General features: G+C 40.6%; 1 protein-coding gene across 1 annotated transcript; it reads right to left on the bottom strand.

The window, feature by feature from the left end:
* Positions 1 to 1,952: 1,952 nt before the first annotated feature.
* Positions 1,953 to 13,939, bottom strand: LOC121862030. The gene is made up of 4 exons (XM_042359960.1): positions 11,886 to 13,939; positions 7,229 to 7,255; positions 3,183 to 3,487; positions 1,953 to 2,029 (listed from the first exon to the last, which is right to left on the bottom strand). The coding sequence occupies exons 1-4, from the start codon at positions 13,049 to 13,051 to the stop codon at positions 1,953 to 1,955; spliced, it is 1,575 nt and encodes a 524-aa protein (XP_042215894.1). The 5' UTR covers positions 13,052 to 13,939.
* Between the last annotated feature and the right edge of the window lie 1,152 nt (positions 13,940 to 15,091).

Genomic DNA, 15,091 nt, shown 5'->3' with positions numbered 1-15,091 from the left:
CAACATTGTGAAAGCTGTGAGGGTAAAGGTGTTGAATGAGGTGAAAGAAATGAAGGAAGTGCGATAGGGAGAGGAAATTAAGGAAGAGAAGTGAGGGAGAGATAGGGGATGGGGTGAAGGAATTGAAGGAAGTGCTATAGACAGAGGAAATATATGGAGGAAGGAAAGTGAGGGAAGTGATAGAAGTGTAGTGAACGAGGTGAAAGAAATGAAGGAAGTGCGATAGGCAGAGGAAATGAAAGAAGGAAAATGAGGGAATTGATGGAAGTGAGAAAGATATAGTGGACGAGGTGAAGGAAATGAAGGAAGTAACGTAGAAGCAGCAGAAATTAAAGCATGTTGTTAGAGATAAAGAAAAAAGAATGAGAGGAGGCAAAATGAAAGAAAAAAAAGAAGAAATGAAAGTATAGTAGAATTGAAGACGTGAAAATAACACACAAATGAAAGAAGTGAAGGAACCCGAGAAAACTTAATTGAAAAATAAGAAAATAAAATGTATAGAAAGATTGATTTGTGAAATACTGACAATTTTCATTACTTGAAGACCTTGGCTATGAGATATCTATAATTGCATATAAAAATAATAAAAAACGTGTCTGTCTGTCTGTCTGTCTGTCTGTGAGTGTTTGTCTGTCTGTCTGTCTGTCTGTCTGTCTGTCTGTGAGTGTGTTTGTCTGTCTGTCTGTCTGTCTATATAAGCTTTGGCTAGAGTTCCCTTAATTTGGCTAATTTATAAATGAGTTGGGGGGGTCAAGTTACAAACCCAAAATGGTCTTTTCTCCATTTATTGGTAAAACTATATTGGTCACACTCTATTAGTAGATGCACCGTAATTAACACTGGAGGCTGTGAGTGTTAGTTAAGGACAAGGGCTCAGCTTGACTGAGTTAGGTCACCCGTCCGATTTTCGTGAGACGCAAGTGAAGGTGCCTGTGAGGGGAGGCTCTGAAGGGGAGGCTGGGCTGACCCTACATTCTCAAGGTCGGTTTACTGATAGAGTAATTTCCCCTCACGTTAACAGCACAAGGCACCTCACAGCTTATGGAAGATTACAGTAGGGTGATTGTATTATATAAACTAAATGTATTAACCCAAATTTATATAATTGTTATTGCCATGAGACAGGGGCTAGTACATGTATGTGTGTGTGTGTGTGTGTGTGTGTGTGTGTGTGTGTGTGTGTGTGTGTGTGTGTGTGTGTGCTAGTACCAAATATAATTAAAATCCAACACAATTCGTTCAACACCGCGTTCATTACCCCCGTACTCCTGCACATATAACACACCTGAGTTAATTAGATGAGACTCATGCATTAATGTATCCGAACACAGACCCATAACCGAACCCGAACCAAGACTCAGAACCGAACCCGAATTAAGACTCAGAACCGAACCCGAACCAAGACTCAGAACCGAACCCGAATTAAGACTCAGAACCGGATCCGAACCAAGACTCAGAACCGGATTCGAACCCAGACTCAGAATCGTATTGGTGATTAAGTTAATTTGATTATGATAAGATATATTAAGTTAAATTATGTTATTTTAGGGGTAGGTTAAGTTAGGTTAGGTGAAATTGGATTAGGTTAACTGAGGATAATTGGGTTAGGTTAGGTTAGCTTAGGTTAGGTTAGGTTAATAACATTAGGTCAGCTTGGGTTATGTAAAGTGAAGTTAGTTAGATGAGGCCAGCTTGAGTTAGATTAAGATAGTCAGGTCAGGTTAGGTTAGGTTATGTAAAGTGAAGTTAGTTAGATCAGGCCAGCTTGAGTTAGATTAAGATAGTCAGGTCAGGTTAAGTTAGGTTAACATGAATTATTTCCTGTAAAAAACAAACGATAAAGAAAACAGTGAGTGAGAGAAGGAAGACTCAGATAACATTTTTCACTCTAGTTCCTTAAGGCGTCGTAAGTTCATAAAGTCCCAATCTCAAACTCATTTTCTCTGCCACCCTCACTCACTCAACCTCCCATTTTCCTTTTCACTTTTTAATGGTTCAGTTTCTTCTTCTTTTTCTGTTGATTTATGACCTGTGTAAATATGTCACAACTGACTGTATCATATAACAAATTTAATTCACTATATTTTGATTGGAAGTAAAACTGAACCACAATATCGTAATTAGACTTAGTTTAACTTAGCTTAACGACTCGGATTAGGTTTCTTTAGCACTGAGGCTCTTTTCAAACTGGTCCCTGTAAGACTGGCCTAGGGTAGATTAGGGCCTATGAAGACAGTTGACTACACGGTAATCTCCCTGATATTAAGTTTGGTGTCTCTTGTATACGTAATTATTATCGTCTTTGTTTACATAATGTATAGCCCCATGCGTCAATTCAGTTTGCGTCGACCAATCACCTCGCGCGAAACTATATTTTCCTCTGGGGTTCCCATGGTAACGGTGACGTAAGAATTCCCTTGCACGAGTATTGGCTGATTCGGTCGCCACAAATTCTACGTCACTCCCTGCCATCACCATGGTGACTTTCGATGACGTCAATCCCACTCAATTCATATTAACTGATGTTGCTTGTAAGATCATGACGCCATTCTCGATCTTCGCTGTGATTGGCCGAGTCAAATTCATACACGAAATATTCATACGTAACAGAAAATCTAATCCTAGAGAGTCAAATGGTTGTCATGAAGGGTTGAATTGTATTACATGGAGTCAAATTCCCTTCTCTTGCTCACTCTTAAGAGACAAGGGACCACCCCTAAAGATTAGTACCCAGTTTATTTCACCTCATTATTGAGCACACTAACAGTACCTGGGGGGTTAGGTTAGGTTATGGTGAGTTAGATTAGGTTAGCTCAAGGGGTAAGTGGACGTATTTATAAAGACAGACACTTACCCAAGCGACAGTAAGTGGTAGAGCTCAAGGAGTAAGTGGCTGTAATCCTAAAGTCAGACACTTTTAAGTATCTATAACAGTAAGTGGTATAGTTCGTTCAAGGGGTAAGTGGATGTATTCATAAAGACAGACACTATCAATTATCTGTAACAGTAAGTGGTAGCGCTCAAGGGGTAAGTGGCTGTATTTATCAAGTCAGACACTTACCCGAGCCTCAGTAAGTGGTAGCGTTCTTAGGGTTAGTGGCCGTATTCACAAAAGTCACCTCTTTAATATGAGGGTAAAAACACTCACTCTTATTAGGGTCCTAAAAAATTATTTATTTTACTACAAGAGATCAAAGCTTCTATGAGACCGAGACCTGTTGACGACCGAGACCTGTTGGCGACCGAGACCTGTTGGCGACCGAGACCTGTTGGCGACCGAGACCTGTTGACGACCGAGACCTGTTGACGACCGAGACCTGTTGGCGACCGAGACCTGTTGACGACCGAGACCTGTTGACGACCGAGACCTGTTGGCAACCGAAACCTGTAGGTGACCAAGACCTGCTGGCGACAGACACCTGTTGGTGACCGAGACCTGTTGACGACCGAGACCTGTTGACGATCGAGAACGGTTGGCAACCGAAACCTGTTGGTGACCGAGACCTGTTTAATACCAAAGGCCTATTAGAGATCACAGACCAGTTAAACACCACAGACAGACCTGCTGGAAGCCAGAAAATATTGAACATCAAACACCTGTCACAGACCATTTTCAGACCAAGTCCTAATGAAAATGAACACCAGATAAGAGACCAGATCAGAGACCATCCGAACCCAGAGACCTATTAGAGACCGGATATACAAACAATAACAAAACCAAAAGAAAACAAAGACCAAAAGCAAACCAAAGTGAAATCTAATCCAGACAGAGATCAGCTCGAGACCAGAGTTCAGACCAGCCGGAGACCACCCCCAGCTGTGACCCCAACCTGAACTTTGACTTCTCGACCATTTTTGGGAAGCTCTTCAGACATCAATGATCACAGTGTGTGGGGTGGGTGCTGCTGGTGATACAATATTCTCCACAGTTTTACCTGCCAGCTAAATTGAAGGTGTGTGTGTGTGTGTGTGTGTGTGTGTGTGTGTGTGTGTGTGTGTGTGTGTGTGTGTGATAGAGATATGGGGGATGGAGGAGGGGAGATGAAGAAGAGAAAAAGATAGAGGGAGACTAATACAATCTGGACACACACACACACACACACACACACACACACACACACACACACAAAGATGCACAAACGATCAAACAGACAGATCGGCAGCCAAACAGACTAGAGTGTTTGGTTTCAACAGTTAGTGACACAATGCGAGGTTTACCTGCTTGATAAGGATGTGTGTGTGTGTGTGTGTGTGTGTGTGTGTGTGTGTGTGTGTGTGTGTGTGTGTGTGTGTGTGTTGTGTGTTGTGTGTGTTGGGGCTTAGGGGGGTGGATAGGGAAACAAGATGGCTGAAGGCGTTGGAGGGTTCAGTTGAGGATTAGAGAGAGGACGAGGAGAGAGAACAGATCTAAGAGAGGTGAAATTAAGGGAACGAAGACAGGGGAGAGAATGAGAAGATTGGGAAAGAGGTGAAAGGGGGAGGAAGGAGGGTGGAGAAGGAGGACGTACAATGGATTGTACAGGTGTGGGAGGAGGGAGGGAGGAGGAGGTTAGAGAGAGGACACACACTTGTTTTAAAAATTAATGGGGAGGAAATTGAAAGGGAATAGGGCTTAAAAAAAGTACCCATACAACGAGATAGGAAATTAATAGGAAAACTGGATGGAAATTAATATGGTAAAAATAGGAAAAACACAATTACGTAGATGGAAATTGAACACAAGATTGATTTAGATGTTAATTAAACGAAATTTGAACACGTTTAATTTAGAAATTAGACAAATACAAACTGAACACTGGATTGGCTCACAATTTAATGGGATGAAACTGAACACAACTGATTTCGAAATCTGACCGATGGAAATTGGAAAACAAATATTTAAAATTACTTAAAGGAAACTTAACACGATTGACTAAATATTTAACAAATGGAAACTCAACAAACATGACTTAGAAATGAAATAGATAAAATAAGCAAAAAATTGGCGAAATAGGTAAAATAAGCAGAAATAGGCTAGTAAATATATACTAGTAGCAGATGTTGAACACCATCACCTCCAATTTGGCTATCTTACCCAAATAGCTCATTCAATTTAAGATAATCAGGGTCATTAACTCGGGGTTGTAAAATTGATCTAATCTCGCCCAGCAGAGTAGGGTGGGGGAGGCAGAGGAGGGGAGGGAGCTATCTGGTGACACCCCCTTCCCTCCCACCTCTCCCCCCCCTCCCTTCCTCAGAAAACGGGATGTAGGATATACTCAGTTTAATTTTAATATTATTTTTACATTTAGTTCCGATAACATTAATTCAATCCTATAATATTTTAATTAGAAGACCAAATTTAATTACTTCAGTTCATTTTTTTATTATTTTGTTTTTACATATCAGTTATTATTAATTCAAAACTGTTTTTTTATGTATATTTTCAATTTAATTACTTTGATTACGTTGGTTTTTAATTTAATTCAGGTTTTATTGGGGTTTTTAATTTTCATTTACATTGTGTTTATATTTGTCTTAATTTTATTAATATTTTGAGGGTTGGTTACTGCTTTTTTTCAATTTTATTCTGATTATATTAGTTTTTTTTATTCAGACTACATTAGTCCTTTTTTTTAGTGATTTAGATTACATTATCTAAGTTTACATGATTATCTGGGTGAAGTAATAAAAACAGACTGAAATAGTGACAAAGGTTAAGTTAGGTTAAGTTAGGTTAAGTTAGATTAATCCAGAGTTCATACCTGAATTATGGTTGCCAGAGTTTCTACACAATAATATTTACACATCGAGCAAACCAAATTACATAATCACCCCATCTAACACTAACAACTATCATTACGTCATCACCTACACACACACACACACACACACACACACACACACACACACACTCCATGTACCGAGTCACAGTTTCACAATAAATAAAAAAAAAAATTACTAAGCGTTTCATGGACCTTTTATACGTGAAAATATGTCATTAATATTACACTGGGAACCTTTGGACGTAATTTTTTAAAGCATCGAGCGGAGGAATTAAAGAGCTGTGAGTGTGTAGAGCAGCGTCCGTTATACCGCTTGTTACTGTAGTGATCATCTGGGTATAACGACCTAACTTCTCCGTCTGCAATATTAGATAGATGGATAGATGGATGGATGGATGGATGGACAGACGGACGGACGGACGGACGGATGGATGGATAGGTAGATAGATAGATAGATAGATAGATAGATAGATGATGATAGATGGGACAGACGGACGGACGGACGGACGGACGGACGGATGGATGGGTAGATAGATGGATAGATGGATGGATGGATGGATGGACAGACGGACGGACGGACGGACGGATGGATGGATAGGTAGATAGATAGATAGATAGATAGATAGATAGATAGATAGATAGATAGATATGAAGTGTGTCCCCCATGGCAAAAAAATACCCCTCCGTCTTTGACCTGCCAGAGAATATTGTGAAGGTATCAATATAAATGTCAGATGACCTTTAAAAACCCTTATCTCAATTAATCCAGACTTAACAAACACTGACACCTGTTCGGGTACATACAACACCTCGTACAGTACATGTCTAGTACTTGTCAACGACCTACCCGACCGATCCGACCGACCCGACCGATACAACCGATCCGACCGAACCGACTAATACCAAAGAGGTCAATAATTAAGAAAAACGTATTGGAACCTTGAACTATATATGTGATTAAACTTGAATATATATTTTTTTCCCCAATACAAAAAAAAATTCAACGTCAGAAGGAATAAATTAGATTCCGTTCATAATTTTCCACTCCTTTGAATCGCCAGAAATAAATTAATTAGTTTTACGAACATAGAATCAATAAAAAAAAATATGTGTTGGTGAATTTACGAAAGAAAAAGATATATTTATTTTCTTTGATTAAATATAAGTTTATAATATTTAACACAGGGATAACACCACAATATAATACTGAAATAATACACACACTTACCTTTGAAAATAACATTAATTATTATCATACAATTCCATAATACATAAATAACAAAATAAACAATAATAACACCACAATGTAATACTGAAATAATACAACACTTACCTTTGAAAATAACATCAATAATTATCATACACTTCCATAATCCACAAATAACCAATTAAAAAATAACACCACTTGTCTCATAATAAGAAAATAGACCATAGGACAAATCACAACATGAAGAATTACGTACCTTAATTCGTTGGGCATTGTGTCACATCTGTAAAGTAATAGAAGGTAATAGCTGTTAATAGTCATACAATAATAGTAAAAAAAATAGTAAAAATATTATATTACGTAATTACCGAACTGAAATCTTGAGGAAATAAATATATCCGTGGCTTAACAATACGGTCAGGATTCCTGGAAAATATACTCAACTAACAGGAAACAAGTAACTGATATATATATATCTCTCTCTCTCTCTCATCCTTTACCCTCCTTCTTGTTTCCTTGTATTCCTTCCTCTTCTTTTCAGCTCTTCTGATCTTCCTCCTGCCTCCCTCGATCAGTCTAACAGTCACCCCTCCTCCTTCCTTCCTCTCTGGAACTCTCCCTCCCTCCACCAGCTACCCTTTCTCCCTCCATCGGTCACCCTTCCTCCTTCCTTTCTTCATTCCTTCCTTCTCTCCAACTCACCCCTCCTCCTTCTTCCACCTCTCTTCAATTCACCCTTCCTCCTTCCATTGGTCACCCCTCCTCCACCCTTCCTTCTCTCCAACTCACCCCTCCTCCTTCTCCCACCTCTCTTCAATTCACCCTTCCCCCCTCCATTGGTTACCCCTCCTCCACCCTTCCTTCTCTCCAACTAACCCCTCCTCCTTCTCTCCAACTCACCCCTCCTCCTCCTCCTCCCACCCTCTCTCCAATTCACCCTTCCTCCCTCCAACAGTCACCCCTCACCCCTCCTCCTGTCATTAGATTAACTAACATAATCTCCAAACTTTTCAACAGTGTTATGAAGCTCCTCCGTTGAGCAATTCACTAGAGGGTAAATTTGCATTCCCTTGCTTGTGGATAGTTAACCTTCCACAAATAGCAGTATAATTTTTTCGCCTAGATTATAGATATATTATAACTTTGCTAATGTCTTTTCTGTTGTAGATAAAAGCTATTTAATGTCTGTTTTCCCGTATCCACACAACAGGAAGTTAATTAATAGGTCTTTCCTTGTATCTAAACTACAGCTATAATGTTTCACTCAACACAATGTTTAAATGTGTCAGCTATAATTTTACAGTCAACACATTGTTTACATGAGTCAGCTGTTTATAAGTTTTACAGACACCCCCTCCTCAAAATATATCAAATAGCGTGAACGTAATTAAAATGCGAAAGGAAAACAAAAATTTCATGTTATTCAGATAGATAAAAGTGGTGATATAATTTTACTGGACACATTACCAAAACCAAAACATATATTTAGTCATATTTCAACATACATGACATTGAAAATTAACACAGCATAACACATTTTAAACTAAAGATTAAACTAAACATATTATACCACTTAAAAAATCAGATTCATGTCACTATGCATAATGAACTAGCTGAGTTACCCGGGGCTTCATCTAACCCGGGTGAAGGGACGCGAGATAGAGCACAATTATCCCCAAGGTCACCCGCACTTCCCTACCAAATTTCAGCTCTATCTTCAACACACACACACACACACACACACACACACACACACACACAATACTTTATGGACTGCCAAATGTTTCACAAGGTTGGTAATACTATTGGGAATATAAAATTAACAATAGGAAGTTTTAATCCCAACATAATAGTTTTTAATAGTCCTATTGACATCCTTTACTTAGAACTAATATACAAATAATTCTTGTATACTTCTTAAGGAAACTGGTTCTCTGTGTCACAACGTACTGATGGCCATGTGTAGTGGAAATAATTGCACCCTACTGGAAATATTCCTTTGATGGCTTGGTTGTGATAGCCTTGGTCGAACTGTACCTGCATACTCCGGTTGCATTATTTTATACATGCACTGTCTATGTATACATTGTGTGGTTGTCGTGTTGTGTCGTTGTCGTGTTTTGTCGTTGTCGTGTTGTGTCGTTGTCGTGTTGTGTCGTTGTCGTATTGTGTCGTTGTCGTGTTTTGTCGTTTCTATTGTAAATTCCTAAGTCTATTTGATTTATATTACGTCATTTTCTGTCATCTTACGTTTTACAATAGTGAATAAAATCATATACATGTTTCCTTCTGAATCACGTCAACTTTAATGACATTTTAACGTATATGACAACCAGCCTAAATAGTTATCTCGTGTAATGTGTTCTTACTACTCTTATCACTCAGGATGTTGATGTTATGTTTTAGGTACTTTTGACACACACACACACACACACACACACACACACACACACACACACACACACTCTCTCTCTCTCTCTCTCCTATACCACAACCAGAGAAATGAGGAAGGGGGAAAGAAAGCTAAAGTAAGGAGGTGGGGATGGGAAACTAGGGGAGAATAGAGAAGAAACGAAAGATGGGAAGTGAGGGGTAAGGAAAAACAAGAAATATAGAGAAGGAGAGGAGGGGTGAGGGGAGAAGTGAGGAAGAAGGGAATATGGAGTGAAGATGAGAAGTGAGGGAGAAAAGGAGGTGAAGAAAGGAGGAAGAGGAGTGAGCGGAGAAGAGGAGTGAGAAGGGAAGAGAAGAAGAGGGGGTGGAGAAGAGGAATGAGAGGGGAAGAGAAGAGGGAGTGGTGAGGTGATCTCGTGAGGGGAAATCCGTCAGTGATGTAATTTGTCGTAGCGATGACAGGAATGGGGGGGCTTAACGGAGGTGAGGGAGGAGCCTGCCATCCTTTTCCCTTCTAGCCTCTCTCTTCACCCTTCCTCTCCCTTCCCCCTTCACCATCTCTCCCTTCTTCCCTCCTCTCCCTCCCTCTCCTTTCACCCTTCTCCCTTCCTTCACCATCTCTCCTCCTCTCCTATCATCTCCCTTCCTCTCCTTTCACCCTTCTCCCTTCCTCTCTCTTTCTCCCCCTTCTCTCCTCTTCTCCCTTTCCCTTCTTCTCCCTCCTTCCCTACTCTCCCTTCTTCTTTTCTCTCCCCCTTTCCCATCTACCCTTTCTCCATCCTTCCAATCTCTAAAGCTCCTTTCTCTCTCTCTCTCTCTCTCTCTCTCTCTCTCTCTCTCTCTCTCTCTCTATGCTCATCCATCTCTCCAAATCCTCCATTTTCCTCTCTTCTTCACTCCATCTCTACCCTTCTTATTCCTTCCTCTCGCCCCCTTTCTTTTCTACTTCCTCCCTCTTTCTCCAAGGTATAAGAGTTTGCCTCCACCTCCACCCAGGTGAACCACAAGACTCTCTCACCTCTCTCTCGACTCATAAGGCCCAACACAAATTTGACCCAATAATGAAGAGATCAGCGTGATGGCGGCCTGAGAGAGAGAGAAGATACGAGAGATGAAGAGACAGAGATAAAAAGAGAGGAACAGAGATAAGGAAGAGAGATAACAGAAATAAAACGTCTGAGAGAGAGAGAGAGAGAGAGAGAGAGAGAGAGAGAGAGAGAGAGAGAGAGAGTAACTGGGTAATCTACATTTAAACGACAAAACCAAAACATAAAGATACCAAATTATTCAGGATTTTCCTTACTGAATATTTCGTGAAAATATTTATTATTTTCTGCAAATATTCTTCAATAAATAATATTTTTAATGAAGTCTCTTAACTCTTATGCTACGAGACACCTCTATTATTATTATTATTATTATTATTATTATTATTATTATTATTATTATTATTATTATTATTATTATTACTATTAGTAGTAGTAGTAGTAGTAGTAGTAGTAGTAGTAGTAGTAGCAGTAATAGTAGCAGTAGTAGTAGTAGTGGTAGTAGTATCATTAAGAAGCAACTTTGTTTTCTGAATTATACAACACTTTTTTATCACCTGAACGATGATAAATGCAATACTCTTCGCTACACAAAGAAAAAATTCTTTGATTATGAAAAAAATCTCCTCTTTTGATGTCAACGTCGGATGTTAGGAATTTCCACAAAATTATAATCAACCTTAGAGAACTTGTGTAAGATTGATGGAAATGTGTGATCAAATGTGATGTGTGTGAGTGTGTGTGTGTGTGAGTGTGTGTCAGTATGTGAAAAACATACATACATACATACATACATACATACATACATACATACATCACTAACATAGAGTCAACGAGTGTGACACAGTTTCAGTTTTTTATTAACAGAGGACAAGTTACCAAAAATACCACTAAAAACTGTTGGCTTAAGTTCTCAGCCCGGATTTAGCGGCGGTGTACTGTGGGGTGTAACATTGTGGAGCCCTTGTATCCAGTTTGTGTGCTGGTGCTGTAACGGTAACGCATCCCTCCCCCCCCCTCTCTCTCTCTCTTATACTCTACCACTATAATCCCGACCAACAGGAGACAATACCTTTTCACCATTAAGTTGATACTCACTAATTTACTGCAGAAAACCTCGACCTTATCACCGGAGATAAGGATTTACCCCGATATTTATAATAAGTAATGTGATAACACCCTTCGTTAACCATAACTAATCTGGTAGTTAGTGGTAAAAATTCTTGATGTAATATTAATTCAGAAATAACAGTTCAAGTACATACATATGCAAGTGCTATTACAGGTAAAATTTCAGGTTCAGATACAGCTACAGCTACAAGTATTGCATAGATAGAGTTATCGGTACAGATGAAGTGGTTTGTTATTTGCTCTGATTTACTTAAATCCGTTATTTACTCTCAGTGGTGACTACTTACTCACTAGTAGCAAGAGCTTGTGGTCAGCTACTCTACTCAAGAGTTAATTACTTACTCTGAGTCATCTCTGCTCCTCTTCCTGGGGTTCATGGCAGCTTCCTTGCCTCCTCGGTTCGTCTCCATTAGCCTGAAAGTGTCAGACCTGGTTCGCCTGTGGTTCCTGTTGTGGTTAGCGCCTCGGCTCGAAGAGGGACGGTACAGGATTCCCGCACCGTCCATCATCTCCACCGTACCGCCCAGGAGCAACGGTGGTGGTGAGCCAGGCGAAGAGACGAGACTGCCACTGTTCTTGGAGGAAGACCCAGGAGAGGGAATATAAAATTGGGATCCATGCCTCATCATGGACCCTAACCGATTGGGACTACTTGGGGACTTGTTCTTTTGGGAGTCCCTGTTCAAGAAGGACTTGGGAGAGGTGTTTGACTTTGGAGATAAGGACTTTGGGGATCCCTCGAAGGAGAATCTTGAGGCGCCGTTGGTTTGGCTCGTGTTACGGAAAGTCGGAGAGGAAGGACTTCGATGTAGCGGCAAATGGAGTGACTTTCTTTTCCCGGGGTCAGATGTTGGCGACTTCCCAGGGGAACAAGGTGGCGATTTCTTTAACGGCGATCGAATTCCGTGGAAGCTGAAGACCCGACTGAGCATCGTCAGTGCCGGGCTCCTGGGGCCAGAGCGACCCGAGCCTCCCGAGGGTGATTGTACAGGGTCGCTTTTGGCTGACTCAGAGCCACTGTCGGAGTACTGGTCAAAGCTGAGACGAGAGGAGGAGAAAGACCTTTGGACAGGGAGCCTCAGGTCCTGGGTGGGTCCTGAGGGTCCCTTGAACTTACGTCGCTCCTGGATGCTGTTCTTCCGTAGCCTGACTTGTCCCTCGACGACTTCTTGTTTTTCTGACTCGCCAGGTAGTTCCTCTTCTTCTTTCCTATCCTTTCCTTCCTCAATGTCCCTCACGTTAATCTCTTTCCAGCCTTCTCTTCTGTTCATTTCTGTTTCTTGATACTCTTTGCCTTGCTCATCTGGTTCATTTTCACTTCCATTCTTTTCTCCTTCCTTTGCCTCATCCATGTTTTCTTCTTCTGAGCTATCCTCTTCGTTTTGTGTATCTTCGTTCTCCATCCTGGTCTTTACTTCTTCGTTCCTTCCATCTTCGGTGTCAACCTGACATCGACCTGTCACCCCACAACACAAAGTTCTCTTGGTGTTCTCTGGGTCTTCCGTCATAACTCTTGTATCTCTCACAACAACACAGATCTTTCAAGTCTCTCCAACGGGAAAAACACGACTACTATTGTCTCTCTCTCTCTCTCTCTTGTATTTCCAAACTAGACTAAGGATGTTTAACTCTCACTAACACCACTGCCTTCTATCTCCTCCGTCTCTTTATGGACAAACAGGGGATATTGACGTCACTCCGGGGTTAAAAATCTCATGCCTCAGATAGTCTCTCACATGATCTTTTAAAAAATGAAAATAATGTCATTTACATCAGTTTTAATGTGTTCAGTGTTTTAATCCGCGTGTGGGGTTTATAGTACGGAATTAAGGATTTTAAATCACAATCTACCAGTTTTTATCCATTGATTTCCTTATTTGTTTGTTTTTCTTACTACATCAGAAGTTAGTTATCCACTGCAAATTTTCACCATTACAATCCTTTAACTAAATTTCTTGAGTACATGTATATATCAATGTTCTCGAGTACAGCTGTCTACGAGTACTAGCTTCTTTCAATATATAAATAATCTCCATATTTGGACTCGTTGTAGTATGGAGTGTATACTGTATGTCAAGTTTAAAACCACATATTTCTTTCTCCACACAAGTATTGCTCCTTGTCTTGTCACGTAGATTATTATTTTAGTCGGTGAGTCCATCAGTAAGTACAAATTTCAGTATTCACGTACTTAAAACACGTATTTAAACAGTCACATACTTAAATAAGTACTTATTTAAGTATAGACATATTTAGGTAGCCACTCACTAAGTAAATACGTATTTCGGCACGTAATTAAAGTAATCTCGTGCTTCATTAGTAACTATAAACTTAAATGAGTGGAAATCAAGTAGATAATTAACGAACGAGTATCACTGGTAGATGCGCACGGTAGCAGCGACTTAGAAGAACTGACACGAGCACCAGTGATCCCTAGCTAAAGTAGTGTCACAATACAGCAGTACACGCGTCCCAACCCCCAATCTACCAACACCTACCTATCTACTCTCCTAATTAACTCGTCGAGTCACACAAACATATACAGTAGATAAACATATACATGACTCGGTCTGATGAGGTAAAAGCATTTAATAAGTTATAGTGTTCAATGGTAAGTAATTAGGGTATGAAAAGCCTAAGAGTTTCAGTTAGGGGTTTAAAGCGTAGGAATCTGGAGACTTTCGGACGCCGCGCCGTGATGGCGGAGGAGCATGTGTGAGAGATAACGTTCCCTGGCAGGATACTTATCAATGACGGTTTCCTCTCCGGCAACAGACCCACAGTTGGACTAACTTACGGCTTCTCCAGCGCCAACACCAGCATCCTCACCATTATTACCCTCTGTACACAGGCAGCGTATTAATAGAACATCTACCGATCATATAAGGGTGCGGAGTCCGAGAGGACAGCGATCGCCTCCTGTCCGAAGGGTTGCTGGTTCGATCCCTGAGCACTCTTCGTCCATCAAACTGTACCTAATTTTTCAGTTGGGAACTGAAGGCAGTCAAGTGTAGTGCCGATCACGCTGCCTCCTTGCGTACCGAGGGCTTAGTATAGTGTGTTGTTACACTGTCCCTTAAGGGCCTTAGGGACCCACTTTCAATATTTCACCTACAGCATTATGTGTCAAGTGTGTGTAGGTGATAAGGGTTAACAGGGCTGTTGGTAATATAACAGCATTAAATATTACCGGGTGTACACCAAACGTCTTGACAAATTTACCAAATACTGAACAACATCTTTCCTCTGAACAATATCACGGATGAACCATTTGTTTAACCCTTACTCTTGCATGTACAGTAACACACATTACTTAAAATTCTCGACAGGTAACACGTAACAAATAGAGTTCTTGAAAAAGCCGGCCAGTGTAAGGCTTGCGTCAGGTTGACCCTTTTGTGTGGACGACCTTAAGACCTTCAGTCACTAGTTCTAAAAGAGTGACCACTGTCAGATGCCATCCGTCGACGGTACTCTGACGCCGCCCCTCCCGAGGCTCATCTCAAGCTGGTTACTCTTCTGTGAGCCTCCCCATTGCTAACGCGGCC

This window comes from Homarus americanus, unplaced genomic scaffold, assembly GCF_018991925.1.
Source record: "Homarus americanus isolate GMGI-L3 unplaced genomic scaffold, GMGI_Hamer_2.0 scaffold25013, whole genome shotgun sequence".
Lineage (NCBI taxonomy): Eukaryota > Metazoa > Arthropoda > Malacostraca > Decapoda > Nephropidae > Homarus > Homarus americanus.
This window is presented reverse-complemented; position numbering and strand designations above follow the sequence as displayed.